The 17500-nt window shown below is 43.1% G+C and overlaps 1 protein-coding gene across 7 annotated transcripts in view; it reads right to left on the reverse strand.

Moving 5' to 3' along the window:
• The window catches only part of ints3 (integrator complex subunit 3), a 29529-nt gene that overhangs the window by 8899 nt on the left and 3130 nt on the right, over positions 1–17500 (reverse strand). For 3 of the 7 annotated variants that reach the window (XM_048230108.1, XM_048230105.1, XM_048230110.1), the window contains exons 5-21: positions 17463–17500; positions 17270–17336; positions 16893–17034; positions 14162–14291; positions 13894–13991; positions 13535–13726; positions 11870–11957; positions 11687–11766; positions 11237–11328; positions 10857–10963; positions 9967–10092; positions 9727–9859; positions 8868–8922; positions 8092–8195; positions 5555–5719; positions 1921–2074; positions 283–351 (exon numbers count right to left, since the gene is read on the reverse strand). The exon at positions 17463–17500 is cut by the window's right edge and continues 47 nt beyond it. In XM_048230108.1, the coding sequence (XP_048086065.1) occupies positions 283–351; positions 1921–2074; positions 5555–5719; positions 8092–8195; positions 8868–8922; positions 9727–9859; positions 9967–10092; positions 10857–10963; positions 11237–11328; positions 11687–11766; positions 11870–11957; positions 13535–13726; positions 13894–13991; positions 14162–14291; positions 16893–17034; positions 17270–17336; positions 17463–17500 (1840 nt within the window). The remainder of the gene's footprint in view (positions 1–282; positions 352–1920; positions 2075–5554; positions 5720–8091; positions 8196–8867; positions 8923–9726; positions 9860–9966; positions 10093–10856; positions 10964–11236; positions 11329–11686; positions 11767–11869; positions 11958–13534; positions 13727–13893; positions 13992–14161; positions 14292–16892; positions 17035–17269; positions 17337–17462) is intronic. The other 4 variants (XM_048230109.1, XM_048230107.1, XM_048230104.1 and 1 more) reach the window with 3 other exon arrangements.

Below are 17500 nucleotides of genomic sequence, written 5' to 3' on the forward strand. Positions count from 1 at the left end.
AAGAAACCGCATTGAGAGCAAAGCCCATTCAACACAATTCAATTCAAATCTGATCAAAACCTATTTTATACAGTCTATGGTCAGGACTAACACAATTCAACTCAATTCAATTAAATTTGGTTTACTAGCATGGAAACATAATTGCTACAGCTGAGTAATAATATATTAATTATTACTAGTTTACTGTAATGTGAATACAGCTGTTATTCTCCGTTGTGAATACAGTGTGTTGAGTTGAGTGTGTGTGTGTGTGTGTGTGTGTGTGTGTGTGTGCGTATTCACCTGTGTGGAATCAATGACAGCCACAATCATATTCAGCAGTTCTCCACTGCGCAGAGTCTCATCAGGGAACTGAAAACACAATATAAACACATACATTTACATCCAGCCATTCTAACTGTGTGTGTGCGCAGATGTACGCGCATGCATGTGTGTTTTGTGTGTGTGTGTTTGTGTGGGCGCATCGGCGCAGCGCACGCACGCGGTGTGTGTGTGCAGTGATGCCAGTAACGCGTTACTTAGTAACGCGTTAGTCTATTTTGACCACTTTTTTCAGTAACGAGTAATCTAACGCGCTACTATTTACAAACCAGTAATCAGATTAAAGTTACTTATCTAAGTTACTGTGCGTTACTATTTTTGTCATTTTCCTTAATAAATCTTTGCTTTCTTCTTGTCTTGGGGATTAATGTCATGTAGGCTATGTTCACGTTTTCAGCATGAGGACAATTCACGCGCAGCGACACAAACGTAAACAACAATGGAGGGAGAGAGAGAGATGCACATTTCATCAGTCATTACTTGAGTTTGTGTCAGCTAAACATGACAACATTAAGGTAAATTGTACATTCTGTGCTGGCGACAAAGTGCTGTCTAGCTAGACATCCCAAGTCTCCCGAAGTTTTGGGAGTCTCCCACATATTGATAGCGCTTCCTGACACCCGCCAAAATTACATAAAAATCTCCGAACCTAGAGCTAACAAGAGCACGCAGTTGACCGACTTCAAATCAAAGATTCTAGAATCTTTGCTTCAAATCGCGTGTGCATCTAAGTTTAACGCGCACACAACGGAGAGGGAGAAAGAGAGGAGTGGTGCGTTTGTGCCTGAAGCGCATCCAAGACAGAGAGCATCCTGGTCTGTTTTGCTAAATCAACCAATCAGTTTTTAGTGTAAGTGCTTATATCTCTTTTCTCCCAAACATAATTAATCAGTTCAGTCAGTGTATCTAGGAACAGAAGCGTCATGGCAGCATCAGTGCCCCTCAAAAAGGAACATTTAAGACCCATTTCACATCAGACTACACAAAAGTGTACCCAATTGTCTCATAAGATTAAAACATAATGATAGTCTTGCACACTGCACTGTTTGTAACAGCGACTATAGCATTGCTCACGGCAGGTTAAATGATTGCAAGACTTGTTGAGGTGAGTTTAACAAGTGTAATTTCATTTGCATATTACTCAGGCCTATAGGTTACAAGATGGCTAGTTGCCAAGGCTACATGAAAAAAAATCTACATATTTTACTATAACAATTTCTATCAATAGGCCTTCCTTATTTGGCGTACTTAGACATTATTGAACAAATATCTGAATTTCAGTATCTAAGTAGGTTAGGCTGGGATGTCTGCTATACATTGCTGTTAAAATGCACTTCCAGTATAGTGAGTATTGGCAAAACCGGTTATCATTTTTATGTTGAGGCGGTGGGGGTGTTTTCGGCAGCTGCTGAAAGTAACTAATAAAGTAACTTGTAATCTAACTTAGTTACTTTTAAAATCAAGTAATCAGTAAAGTAACTAAGTTACTTTTTAAATGGAGTAATCAGTAATCAGATTACTTTTTTCAAGGTAACTGTGGCAAAACTGTGTGTGTGTGTGCGCATGCGTGCGTGTGTGCGTGCGTGTGTGTCTGTGTACCTCGGAGTAGATGGAGGGCGTGAGGTAACAGAGCAGGCGGACGTCGTCCTCCTGACAGGCCTTCATGTCCATCATGAGGCAGGTGTGCAGGTCCCCCAGTGCTGTGGCCTGAGCAAACGCCTCGTATAGACTCATCTTACCTGCCGCCGCTTTACTGCAGGGGTTGTGGAGGAAGGGGGAAGAGAGGGAGATGGAGGGGGGAAAAGGGAGGGGCATTTATTAATGCAGCATTCAGAGCTTTGCATTACTGCATCCTTAAAACAAAAACTGCTTCAGCTTCCTGTCTGTATGTTAAAAGCTTCGGTAACACTTTACTTGACGGGTGAGTTCATAACACATTCATAGCAGCAGTCATAAACTGCACATAAAGCATTCATGACTGTTTAAAGAGACATGACTCAACATTCATACTGACAGTCGTCGTTCTGTCTTCCACATTCATGAAAGGTTTGGTATGAATGTTGAGTCATGTCTCATGAAACAGTCATGAATGCTTTATGTGCAGTTTATGACAGCTGCTATGAATGTGTTATGAACTCACCCGTCAAGTAAAGTGTTACCAAAGCTTTTATATGTTAAGAGCCATAAGCTGCTCAAGATCATCAGCAGCAGCATTTATTCTTTATTTTAGTTCTTTCTGTATTTGGCGGACACTTTTCTGCAAGGTGAAACCTACAGGTGTCTTAAACACTTAAGGGGACATCACATTGCGCGCGGTATGCACTTCGCTGCGCTCGCTGCTAGGTTGCTCTTGGTTGAGGTAATGGACATCACATTGCGCGCGGTATGCACTTCGCTCGCCGCTAGGTTGCTCTTGGTTGAGGTAATGTCCCAAAGATTTGTGTTTGCTGGCGGGCTTAGCGCAAAATATCTATGATTTACAGTGTGGTCAATTAATAGCAGGGCCACCAAAGCTACTTCTTGCAAACCCAGCTTGAATTTCCCCTGGGGATCAATAAAGTAAATCTGTCTATCTATCTATCTATCTAGTTCCTTAGCCACTACACTAACATCACTTAGCCACTACACTAGCAACACCTAGCACCACTTAGCCACTACACTAGCAACAGCTAGCACCACTTAGCCACTACACTAGCAACACCTAGCACCACAGCCAGAGAGGGTTAAAGCGGAGCGAGAGGCGCAAACGTTCGACAATTTCCGCGTTCGATTATTGCAAGGGGGAGGGGGTGAAATCCCCCTTTATGCAGACCAGAGTAAACCCTCGCTGCACTAATGTCAATGGAGACTTGTGGAATTTTACCAATAAATTGGTCATTATGTCTTTCTGGATTTGTTGAGGGTTTTGGAAAATTTTGTCATAATCTGTAAGTGTTTGGGATCATTTCAAGCCTAAAAGTGTAATTTTTAGCTCGATTTGTAATAAAATAACTTAATATCAGACCATGCTGCTGCCAGTTACTGTCCGGTTGTTAGCATGCTAGCCTCTTAGCTAAGGTAACATTTTAAACGGAGAAGTGTAATTTCTTTGAAATGACAACTAGCTGAATAACATTACTGACATTAGTTAAAGTGAATAGTTTATACTCAAATTGAATTTGCAACAGTATATTAAGTTTAAGCGAAGTCCTTCAACTACTAGTCACTTGTTAGCGATAGCTGTATTGCCATAGCTACTCCCATCCACTTGTATAGCATTTTAAGCTAAGCGTAGCTAGCTAGCTAGCTCAGTTCACATGACTAATTAAATTATTCATATCATGTCCTAAAGAATGATTCATTGGTATCATACATGATTATAGACAATAATACTGTGAACACAATTATGTTTATCTGTTCTTATTGCTTATTAAGAGAGAATGTTTATTTAGTGAAGTAAGGTGACACTCCCACTTATGCAGACCGGAACTGTCCCATTTTGCTCCCATAGTAACGAATTACGTTGCTCTATCTTGCTAGTAATCAAGGATCTTTGACTTAGCCACTAGTTCTACACTAGCAACACCTAGCACCACTTAGCCACTACACTAGCAACACTTAGCCACTACATTAGCACCATTACACTAGCAACACTTAGCCACTACAATAGCACCACAAAGCCACTACACTAGCACTACACTAGCAACACTTAGCCACTACACTAGCACCACTTAGCCACTACACTAGCAACACTTAGCCACTACACTAGCAACACTTAGCCACTACACTAGCAACACTTAGCCACTACACTAGCAACACTTAGCCACTACACTAGCAACACTTAGCCACTACACTAGCAACACTTAGCCCAGGGGTGGGCAAACTGCAGCCCGCGGGCCGGATCCGGCCCGCCAAGCACTTTCACCCGCCCGCCGGGGCATTTCATTTGGTTATCAGGCTGCTCGCTATTTTTTTTCCTGCGAGAGGCTTAATGCTTGGTTAGCTTTACTGCAAACTGTTTTTCACCCCTTAGAGAACGTTTACAATGTCAATGTCAAAACATCATGTTAAATAGAGATAACATCATGTTAAACGAAGTTAACTCTTAGTAATCTCCTTTGCAGCAGATCTAACGTGAACATTATGCAATCCATTTAATTGGGAACGGGTCTGCACTCACGAGAGGGAGAGAGAGCCACAGGTTCCGGCTGGCTTGTCATTGTTGATAATTGTTATCTCCTTTTTATAAGAAACTTTTAAAAGGAAATCATGAAGGCAACAGTAGTTCCCACTACTGACCATTTAAAAACTGTGAGATACCGTAGATACAGCACTAGCCATAGCGGAGCAGGCAGAAGATCATTGAGAAATAAACGTGAATTAAAGCGACTGTCTAAAAAGCGACAGTGCACAATTTATACATTTGTTAAACAACATAAAATTAGCAGTATTTTTAAGCAATTCATATTTTAAAAGAAATACTTTTCATACTAAATTATAGGCTTTTTTTTTTTTTTTTTTTTTTTGGTAGTGGGGGGCAAAAGTTTGCCCACCCCACCCCACTAGCAACACTGCTATTTAAATATGGCGCTGGGCTGCAGGACAGTTTAGATGATGGAAATGCTAAATAAAGCCATGTGCCATAGACAATCTCTGCCAATTTATTAATCTATCAACTATAATTGCTTTTTACTCTCCATGTGTGTGTGTGTGTGTCTGTGAGAGAGAGAGAGAATATATAAATATGGCGGCAGGATGCAGGACAGTTTGGTTAGATGATGGAAATGCTATTTAGAGCAGTGCAATACGCCATGTGTTATGTGTACCTGTAAATACACAATACATTGTTTGTTTACATCTTGTTTGTTTTCTTTGTTTGTTTAATGACTGGCACCTAGTGCGGCAACATGGGTGCAGCTGTTTTCTGCAATAGTCTTTTGTTTTGGCGTCTGTAGTTCATCAAGTCATTGTCTTGAAAAAGCGATTGCAAGTGATTCTAAGCAGTTGTCAACACTTTTTGTCCCATTCAGCTAATATTTCCTGCTTGCTGTCCATTGTCTCAGTACACGGTATTTAAAACCCTGGTCACAGTACACAGCACTACCTCCATAAACTGGAGACAAAGTGGAGTAAGCTGGCCCCCAAACCACAACAACACACCGTGGGTGAGCTCCCTCCCTTCTGCTGAGAGTCATAAACATGACTGTCTTGGGTTGCTTCTAGTAGAATGTGTGGGTGTGTGTGTGTGTATTACCTGGCCTTCAGGTAGTAGAGAAGGTGGTATCCTATCTTGGGCTGTTTCTGGTAGAGCTCGGCTAGCATGTCCAGGAGCATGGAGAAGCTGCTGTTATCCTCTTGCATTTGACACAGGTTACGGAACACCAAACACACCGGCTTACACACGGACTCTTCCAAAGACCTGCCGAATCACACACACACAAATACACAGGGTACAGATTATAACAGTGAGCAGGAGTTCCATTCGGTCCTGGCATTCTTACCTGTTCCACACACACACACACACAGGGTGGGCGATACGACTAAACAACTCAGATACACTAACAAATGACAATATACAGGGTTCTACAGTGCGCCCATTTCAAAAATGATGCCGTGCGAGTGCAAAAAAATATTTAGGCGCACTGGTGCGAATGACTTCTAACCATGTCAATGTTTGTCTACAAAATACACCGCAACATCGAGAAACACTACTGGTGCAAACCATAGAACCACGTCGCGAATTCAGCTTAAAAACTACACCTCCCATCAACGTTAGCAGTTTCGCGTTGTGACTGGGCTAGTAGTCGCTTCTAACAAATCCAAGAGCTGAAAAAAAGGAAAGTTAGACTAGCCAGCCAAGATGCAAAGATTGAAGAAATTAGTTCTTCTATCCACCGAATTCATTGGATATCGGAGGAACAGGATGAGATTCTGAGAACGCAGTGAGAGAAGGAAAGGTAACCTAACATGCCTTTTAGCCCAGTTGACGTATTGGCTGGAATATGCAAAATGTAGCTGTAGCGAACCGGCACAAAAGTAGCCTCCCGTAATACTCACATTTTATTCAAAGGTATGATAGAACGCTACAACTCCAGGCTTCCACGCATGCTTGTTTGTTTACACCGAATACAAGCTGAAGTGCAAAACTAAAGCAGGCCTAACGCTTGCCTACTTTCCCCATCAATGCAGATATTTCAAATAAAACTAAAAAGTATAAAACATATATCCTTGATTAGCCTATGTTGGGTTTTGTGGAAGAGAAAATGTACTGTTTTAGTAGTAGTATTAGGCAGTATACAGTCGGATAGGTCACCATGGGCATATTTGATTTAGCTATCGATGGATTCACAAATAAATAAATTAGCCTACATTTGGCAGGATACTTGATATACAGGCTAAATGCAAATATGGTATTATATTATTTTACATTAACAAAATGTAGGAACAGACTGAAAATAAAGTAGGCACTGATCTTTAAAATCCTGTTTCCTGTAGCCTAAATGTTGTCAGTCATTCTTAATATTCGAAATTGGTGCACTGGCATGTTTTAACTGTTAGCTGCAGTATAATGTTAGATTATGTGTAAGTTAAGTACAGAACTGACTGTGTGCCCAAATTTTTGTCTGTGCTCCTAAATTTTTTAACTTGGGCACACAAGTGCTCCTGAAAAAAAATGTTAGTGTAGAGCCCTGATATACTATATAATACTATAATCATATCTTACAAGATAATGTTCATACAGTTATAGAAAGTTAACACATCGGACAATCATACATCTTAAGGTTGCGTTCAATTAATGAAAGAGAAAACATTGCACTCACAGCTTGGGCCAAAACATGGACACCTTTTAGCGTATGAAAAAACATATTGAGCACAGAGCTACGCAAAAAATATCATGGAAATATATTGGTCATATTGCTATGAATTGATCCGATTTTTTTATGATAACGATGATATACAATATGCAATACGATATGGTTCCGCACTAACACACACACTAATCTGTGATCTCAATATGATATGGATCAACACACACACACACACTAATCTGTGATCTTAATACGATATGGATCAACACACACACACACACTAATCTGTGATCTCAATACGATATGGTTCAACACTAAGTCACACACACACACACACCACGCACACACTCTCTTGTGATCTCAATACGATGTGGTTCAGCACTAACACACACTCTCCTGTGATCTCAATACGATATGGATCAGCACTAACACACACTCTCCTGTGATCTCAATACGATATGGATCAGCACTAACACACACTCTCCTGTGATCTCAATGCGATATGGATCAGCACTAACACACACACACACACACACTAATCTGTGATCTCAATACGATATGGTTCAGCATTAACACACACACACACACACACACACACACACACACACACACACACACACACACTAATCTGTGATCTCAATACGATATGGTTCAGCATTAACATACACACACACACACACACACACACACACACTAATCTGTGATCTCAATACGATGTGGTTCAGCACTAACACACACACACACACACACACACACACACTAATCTGTGATCTCAATACGATATGGTTCAGCACTAACACACACACACACACACAAATCTGTGATCTCAATACGATATGGTTCAGCACTAACACACACACACACACACACACACTAATCTGTGATCTCAATACGATATGGTTCAGCACTAACACACACACACACTAATCTGTGATCTCAATACGATATGGATCAGCACTAACACACACACACACACACTTACTCTTCCGTGATCTCGTCTGGGAGGACGTCTCCTCTGAAGTGGCCCTTGAACAGTTCAGCCAGACAAGAGGCCAGAGTGGACATCTGCTCAGAGTCAAAGTCCTCCTGAGAGAGAGAGAGAGAGAGAGAGAGAGAGAGAGAGAGAGAGAGAGAGAGGGAGAGAGGAGAAGGAGAGAGAGAAGGAGAGAGGGAGAGAGAGAGAGAGAGAGAGAGAGGAGAGAGAGAGAGAGAAGGAGAGAGAGAGAAAAGAAATAGAGGGAGAGAGAGAATGTACAAAATATGAAGAAATTAGGAAATCCTCATACATCAAATTCAGCTCAGCCATCCCTGAATTCCCAACATTTACAAATGAGGCAAAATTGCCATACATCCTTGGAGACAACAAGGATGTGGCCACTTTAGCTGCAAAATATGTAGTAGTATGCTCGTATGCTTTATGTTGTACATACTCCTTTAATGATATTATTACAATTGCCTTTGTTATGCCGCCATTATCTAATGTTTATGCGTTTTGCATGTATAATGTATATGTAATTATCTGTCTATCTACTTTATGTGCACATGTAACTGAGCTTTGGCAATAATGTTATTGAAAAATTCATGCCAATTAGGCTTTCTTGAATTGAATTGAGAGAGAGAGGAGGGGGGAGAGAGGAGGGGGGGATGAGAGAGAGAGAGAGAGAGGGAAAAAGGAGAGGGGAGAGAGAGAGAGAGAAAAAAGATAAACCTTTTATGATCTCTCACACACACACACACACACAGCACTGACTGTGTTACCTCCAGTATGAGGTCCACGATCTCCTGCATCACTTCACACTGAACCTCCATGTCACTGAGAAGAAAGGAGAGAGGGAGAGAGAGAGAGAGAGAGAGAGAGAGAGAGAGAGAGAGAGAGAGAGAGAGAGAGAGAGAGAGAGAGAGAGAGAGAGAGAGGAGAGAGAGAGAGGGAGAGAGAGAGGGAGAGAGGGAGAGAGAGAGAGAGAGAGAGAGAGAGAGATAGATAGATAGATAGATAGATAGATAGATAGATAGATAGAGAGAGAGAGAGAGAGAGAGAGAGAGAGAGAGAGAGAGAGAGAAAAGTCATACAAGAGGTTTGTTTAAACACACATACACACCATGCACAACTGTCTGTGTAATACTCATAATACCACACACACACACACACACACACCTCACCTCCTGCAGTCATAAGAAGGTGGGATAGTGTAACAGCCGGCTAAGTTAGGAATTCCAAATGGCCGTTTATGTTGCTCAGATATATGGCCCAACCGCTTGACATCCGCAGAACATGTGGCCTTACACATACAGTAGGTCTGAAAGCAGCTACACACACACACACACACACACACACACACACGCGCCTCTCTAGCACTTATAAGCCCCCCCCATACACACACCCCCAGCACACACGCACACCACCCGCACACACACAGACTCATGCCTCTCCAGCACCCAAAACCTCCCCCCCCACACACACACACCCCTGCACACACACACACTCATGCCTCTCCAGCACTTATAAGCCCCCCCCCCCCATACACACACCCCTGCACACACACACACGCTGCCCGCCTCACCTCTCCTTCTGCAGCTGGGTCACCTTCACACACACACACACACACGCGCCCCTCACCTCTCCTTCTGCAGCTGGGTCACCTTCTCCTTCAACGGCTCGTCCAACTGGTCCACATAGGGTGAGATGTCAGCTGGCTCTTCAATATAAGTCTCTTTGATTGGATGGAACCGAAACTCCTTTTTCTTGCCTGCTATTAGAGAGAGCATGGAGAACTTTGTTGGAAATGTGTGTGTGTTCTTTAGCAAGTGTGTGCTTGAGTGGGTAATTGTCTCGGAGTGTGTGTGTGTGGATATCTACCTTCACCTTTGTTATTAATCTCCTCCTCATCGTCACTGAAGGCAGCTTCAGTGGCGTCATAGCAACTGTCCTCTTTATCCAGCACGTGATTCTCCATCTCCAGGGGAAGGGATTCTTCCATTTTCACTGAGAATAGGGCGGAACGAGAAGTTTCACTATGAAAGACTTAACTTCCCACAATCCAATTCACCTGTCTTGAGTCAGATTCTCACTTCTGATTTAGATTCTTTAGGAGTCTAGAGCAGGGGTGCCCAACCTTTTCTGAACCACAATCTACTTTCAAAGTTGACAGTGCCCTGAGATCTACCAAGCCAAACAGAAAGCCGGTAAAGAATGCATCTGCAATCGAAGCCATCTGCAGCCTATGACAAATCAAATATGCCTGCGAGATGTCACGCTGTCAACAAAGACTTGGGATTTGAGATTCCAAATGATACATTTTAAATTGGCCAAGCTGAAGAGTGGTGGTGTCTGTTATAGATGCAAAATATAGGCTAATTCATGTCAAGTGATCAATTAGCCTATATCCTATTTAGGGAATGTTATTCTATTTTAAGTCTACGCAATGTTTTCTCGCGACCGACTGGGACTCACTGCGGCAGATCAAATTCGATTGACTGGTTGGGCACCGTTCGTCTAGAGTCTCTACTATCAAAAGCCGAGATTCCAGAGCGATTCAAATGTCTGTTCCAAATTCATGACAATCATAAGCAATTCACAAAACACACATCTGATTCAGCGAGTCACACATCTGATTGAGATTCATGAGTGATTCAGAAACACACATCTGTTTGAGATTCATGAGCGATACAGAAACACACATCTGATTGAGATTCATGATTCACTGATTCAGACGTCTGGAACAGGTCAGACGGCTGCCTACCACTCACCTTCTGTGGGGGGCGAAGGTGAACTACAGAACTCTGGGAAGCGCTCACGTAACATGGAGCGGAGCTCTCGATCCAGCTTGGGGTTATCAAACAGAGGAGCCAGGTGACTGTGAGAGGGAGGAGGGAGGGAGGGAGAGAGAGAGGGAGGGAGGGAGAGAGAGAGAGAAATGGAACACAAATGTTACAAAATCTGTGTGTGTATGGGTGTGTATGCACATGCCCGTGTGTGTGTGTGTGTGTGTGTGTGTGTGTGTGTGTGCGCTGCGGTGCGTGCGCGCGTCGCGTCGTGCGTGTGTGTGCATGTGTGGGTGTGTGTGTGTGGGTGTGTGTGTATGTGTGTGTGTGTGTGTGTGCGGTGTGTGTGTGCGTGTGTGACTCACGCCAGCACTCTCTTCTCCATGATGAAGGTGAGGGAGTTGCACACGCCCTGACGCACCTGAACCTCCAGGGGGGGGAAGAAGTGAGGGATAATCTGAGGGAGGAGAGAGAGAGAGAGAGAGAGAGAGAGAGAGAGGAGGATAGGGAGAGAAAGAGAGAGAGGAGAGAGAGAGAGAGAGAGAGAGAGAGAGAGAGGAGGAGGATAGGGAGAGAAAGAGAACGAGAGAGAGAGAGAGAGAGAGAGAGGAGGAGGATAGGGAGAGAGGGAAAGAGAGAGAGGAGGAGGATGGGGAGAGAGAGAGAGCGAGTGAGGAAGGAGGAGGGTGAGGAGATGGAGGTAAGAGATTAGTAGAGTGAAGAAGAGAGGAAACTTTTATTGGATGTACATGTTTTTTGTGTGTGTGTGTGTGTGTGTGTGTGTGTGTGTGTGTGTGTGTGTGTGGAACACATACCCGGCACATAAAGTCCAGCAATGTGGCGGTTATGGCAGGGTGTGGCTTCATAGAGTGATGCATCACCAGGATGGCTGGCTCTGGACCAATGAGAGAGAGGAGAGTTAGGGTACGAGTGTGTGTGTGGGTGTATGGAAATGTGTGTGTGTGTGTATATGGAAATGTGTGTGTGTGTATTGTTACCTATGTTCATGATGCTATCCTTCTCCGGACTGAAAAAGAGCCAGTCGTAGAAGAGGGCAAGCTTGGCATTTGAGGCTGCCACGTTCGACTGCAACACACAACACACACAGCTGCTGTCAGGAGAGTGGGAGTGAGTGTGTGTATATATGTGTGTGTGTGTGTGTGTGTTAATTTTGTCACCTATTTTTAATTTAGTCTTAGTCTTGTGACGAAATTTCCTTTTTAGTCTTCGTCATATTTAGTCATTCAAATATAATTTTTGTTAGTCAAGTTTTAGTCGACTAAAAAAGTCTCGTCATTTTAGTCTAGTTTTAGTCAAAAGAAAACTAAAGGTATCTTAGTCTTAGTCAGTTTTAGTCAACACATTTTAGTCTTTTTTTATAACAAATTATTTCTGATTACCATTTGAGTCAAATAGTATTTCACACATCTCAATTTTCCAACAATATTGTGTGTCCACAGGGCTACTCGTCTGTTATAATTATTCATTCTGATTTTTTGTCAGTTAGTATGTTTACATGCACAGGTAAGTCGAGCTACAGTTATAGCTCGGCTGGGATTTGACCATAGAGAGTAAAAGATTCGACTGGACCACGGTCATATTCGTAGACCAGTGTTTCTCAAAGTGTGGTCCGGGGACCACTGGTGGTCCGCAAGCTATCCCAAGTGGTCCACGAGCAGACGTGGTAAAATATAATATAGATGAGTTGTTTGCAATATTGAACCAACTTGTATGTAAAAACAGTTCTGCAACACTGTCTATGTAAGATATGCCAGTTTAAATCATACAGTATGAATCCACACAATAAGCAAAGTGCAAAGACAATAAGCAAGGTGGTTCAGTGAGTAGGCCTATTGTGTAGACTAATTATAGGCTACTGTTGAAGTAGGTCAAATTTTTTTTTTTTTAGCTAGGGTTAGTTAAGTGGTCCTGAAACTGAAAAAGTTTGAGAAACACTGTCGTGGAGGCCAAAGTATTAATGTTTTACTCCATACTAGATAGATGGCGATATGCTCAAACACAACACATTCCCCAAACAGACTCTCCATCTTAGCCATAGCTAACTTGCTAGCTTAACTTTCCATATTAGCTTACTTGCTAGCAAACTTTGCATCATCAGTCTAACTAGTTAAATAGTTGACATTACATGATGAACATTTTCGTATGGACATTCTGGGGATGTTAATTTGTATGAGAGAAGCTTCAACTTCTGGGTATGTAGCATTGCGGTATAAAGCTTGGGTAGTTAGCTTGCTAACTCTGACATAAATCTCCAGTGTTCTTGTTCCATGTAGTTTAGTGTTTGCAGCCACAGGGTTGCAGCAACAGCACGTAGACTAGCCTACAGGAAAGCTGTTATGTATGAACTCATTCGAATATTTTGAAAACGTAACAGCTAGATATTCTGTCTTCTCATTTTGTAGACGAAAATGAAGAGAGATTTTATCTTAGTTTTTATTTCATGCAAAGCATTTTAGTCTCGTCTTTTTTCGTCAACAATAATGCATCTTAAGATAGTCTTAGTCAGTGTTTCAGGACATTACTGCCGTCTCGTCATCGTCTCCTCTTAGTCATGAAAAAAAAGGTCGTTGACGAACATAATTTCGTCAGACGAGAGGAAATAACACTAGTGTGTGTGTGTATATTGTGTGTGTTATTCGTACCGTGCAGGTGGTGAGGAGCCAGCCTATGATGGCCCAGCGGGGCAGGATGTCGGAGCTGAGCACCTCATTGGACGGGTGGACCACGCCACAGATGTAGCGAATCAGGTCGCAGCGCAGGGATTGACTCTCGGCCGTGGACAGGTACTGCCGCTGGAACCAATCCTGATAGCGCTTCTGCTGCCCAAAGCGCACCTGAGGAGGAAAGACATTCAGCGTTACAGCCATGTGTGTGTGTGTGTGTGTGTGTGTGTATGTCTAAGTGCATGTATATGTGTGTGTGTGTGTATGTATGTATGTCTAAGTGCGTGTGTGTGTGTGTGTGTATGTCTATGTGCATGTGTGTGTGTGTGTACACTCACTCTGGAGGTCATGAAGAGAAGTTTGGTCTCCATGTCCGGCGTCAGGCGACAGGCAAGGAACTTTCGTGACGTTCGAGAGGTAAGAAGCTGCAGCACACCTGCAGACATAACAAACAAACACAAACACACACAGAGTTATTTAACACTTGGACTAGTTATGTTCAAGAGGAAAGAAGCTGCAACACACTTACAGACATAACTCTTTCTTTCTCTCTCTCACACACACACACACACACACACACACACACACACACACACACACACACACCTGTGAACTGTGGGCTGAGGGTCTGAGGGTTGTGCAGCAGGTCTTTCCACAGCAGCTCCATCTCGGGGATTCGAGCCACATTCTGCAGCAGGCGCACCAGATCCCTCCCAATAATGTAGCACTCCATAAACTACAGCAGAGCAGAGGACAAGGTTTAGACAGTTAGCATCAGACAGTTAGCACTCCATAAACTACAGCAGAGCAGAGGACAAGGTTTAGACAGTTAGCATCAGAGTGTTAGCATCAGACAGTTAGCACTCCACAAACTACAGCAGAGGAGAGGACAAGGTTTAGACAGTTAGCATCAGAGAGTTAGCATCGGACAGTTAGCATCAGAGAATTAGCACTCCATAAACTACAGCAGAGCAGAGGACAAGGTTTAGGGAGTTAGCATCATAGAGTTAGCACTCCATTAACTACAGCAGAGGAGGGGACACGGTTTAGACAGTTAGCATCAGAGAGTTAGCATCCCAGTTAGCATCATCCTCCATCTTTAAAAATGGCATCCAACTTTGTTTTGTTTTGTGTTTTGTTTTTGTTTGACTGTTTGTTTCATTATGTGACCGCAGAGGGTTGGGGTTGGGAGATGTTTTTTGTGTTTTTGTCTTTTACACCATTTGACACAAACTGTTATACGTTATGGAAGTTGTTGTGTATGTCTGAATGATATAAATGGTGTTAATAAAAAAATGATCACAAAAAAATGGCATCCAACATACTCACTTCTGTTTTCACAAACAAGCTAATTAGCTAATTAGGTGCCACATTACTAGTGGACACAAAATGCTCTTTTGTGCGGATTGGTGGACAGATTGGCAATTTCCTTCCGGGAGATTGAGCCAATCCACATGGACGACGTCATTTGTGGCTATCTAATGTGGCACCTAATTGGCTAAATGTGGGCAGAAGTGAGCCCTTATTGGACGGCAGCTGCCCACTGACATATTTCTGTCTGAATTAGCATCGGCTTGTGGAAATAAATAGGGGCGGGACTTCCTCATTCTCTTAATTTCTCTCTAACTAGTGCCTGTTCAAACTATTCCTGTAGAAAACCTGTAGCCAATTGCATGCCCTCAGGTACACCTGCTTTAAAAATAGGACGTTAGGGAAAAACACCGTTCCAGCTAAGCATTCAGTAATGAATATTGAATATTATATTATAATATAATAAATGTGCAGTGAGCAAAATTTAAGCATGGCTGCATGTGACATTTTTTACAGATCAAAGTGACATAAGCCTAACAGCTGTTTTCAGTCGAGATGTTTAGCCTATTGAATAACTTGATGATAGATAAAACAAAGCAATTTGCATAATCATATGAAATTTGCAGCGATGTGACTCAAACAGTCTCTGGTAGCCTATAAATGTGACATCACGTTCCGTCTGCCACTCATGGTCTGTAGCTGGTTATGCTTTGCATGTGAGGCATTCTGAAATCATATACACATCTTGCACTCGCTTAACTTTGTACCTGTGTAGCCTACAGTGATTCAGTTCTGCCAAAGCCCCACTTCTATCCTCTTTCTAGCCTACAGTGCTGTGTAGGAGTGGCTACAGTAGGCCAGCAAAAGCCAAGGTGTGCTTCTTTGACCGACATATTTAACGATATCTTTTGCATTTCTTATCAAAACGTCAAACTTGGCACTGCACTTACTCGTGCCCGTAGCACGACACCTGCCAAGTTGGAAATCAATCGGAAGGGTGTCACAAACCCGTCGAGCAAACAGGTGGCCAATCAGAGATTTCAAACAATGGGAACATGTCACAATGCAAACGTGATGAAAGTGAGAGTTTTCCCACATATCCACTTTGGCTGAAGTTTTCAGAAATAATAATTTCCAGTAATAAAACCTCCGTTTTTGTGTAAATGGAACGCCAGGTGTGTCTGTGTGTGTGTGTGAGTGAGTGTGAAGCGGATTTTATGCTTCTGCATCGAATCGATGGTGTACCCCCGCAGACCCCTCTGCGTCGTCACGAACCCCTCTCCGACCCCTCCGCCGTAGCTCGAGTGCACCTCCAAAAAATTGTAACTTCGCGTCGAGGAGACGCAGACTACATGGACTGTGATTGGTCAACTTGTCCTGTGTGTTGATAGTCGGTGATTCAAGCAGCCTACTGTGGGGATTAGCAATATGCTAGGTCACGGACATAAGCTTTGCAAATAAACTCAGACATATTTTGGTTACAATGACGGGGTTATCCGTTTGTAAAGTGTTTATATGTCAGTAACGTTTTGAAATTAGCACTTCGCCAGCAAGCACTACTTTGTGGGCAGTTGTGCTAAAGTTCGCCTGCTAACATAACAAACTGGCTGGCAGACACCTCACAAATAACCTCAGACTTATTTGCTGGTTTACTGTGTCTATTTCTCCATACTTTGTACAAAATCTAAGCAAGAATAGGCCAAACAAATAAGATTAATATTTTGGCACGACAGTCTATGGGGTTTGCCATTCTGAGTACCGTTTCGGTCATACAGTCTTGTTTCGGTGGTGAGCGACGCAGACACAGGCGACACGGAGCGTTATGGCGGTAAAATGCACAGCGATACAAAGCAACCCGACACAGAACCATAAAAGGGTCACAACGCCGTAGGAGTGCTGGCGTAGCTACACCGTGGAGTTGACGCAGAAGCATGTTGAGCCCTTAAGTGTAAGTGTGAGTGTGTGTGTGTGTGTGTGTGTGTGTGTGTGTGTGTGTGTGTGTGTGTGTGTGTGTGTTTCCACTCACCTTCTCGCGGAGCAGGCTTATGCAGAAGTCCACCTCCTTCTGTCTGAGGGGCAGCAGGTTGGGGGTTCCATGGTCCACCATCAGGCGCAAGTAAGTGTACACAGACATGGCGATCAGCATTCCGCTCTTCAGGACCCACTCCCTACACACACACACACACACACACACACAGAGAGACAGAGAGTGAATGAACACACACAAACAGAGAGAGAGAGAGAGAGAGAGAGAGAGAGAGAGAGAGAGAGAGAGAGAGAGGTGAACATAACATGCACAAATAAACACACACACCCTAAGTGCACACTAAATTACACACTAATACATCTGCAAGGGAAATGCTCATTAACCCTTAAAAATGTCCACCCGTCACTTGCACCTACTTCTGCTCAAGCAAGATGTCCAGCACGTTCTCCGCCAACCACAGGTTCTTACTGGAGATGTCTCCTCCTGCACGCACACACACACACACACACGCACGCATGCACACACACACAGGGACATTAGAGACATGTCTCTAAACTGCAACTCATCAGATCATCACCAGTTAGTATTCATGTAAGTGTGTGTACTGACCTGCTATCTGTTTCATAAGGGTCATGAGGATTCCATCA

This window comes from Alosa alosa, chromosome 20, assembly GCF_017589495.1.
Source record: "Alosa alosa isolate M-15738 ecotype Scorff River chromosome 20, AALO_Geno_1.1, whole genome shotgun sequence".
Taxonomy (NCBI): domain Eukaryota; kingdom Metazoa; phylum Chordata; class Actinopteri; order Clupeiformes; family Clupeidae; genus Alosa; species Alosa alosa.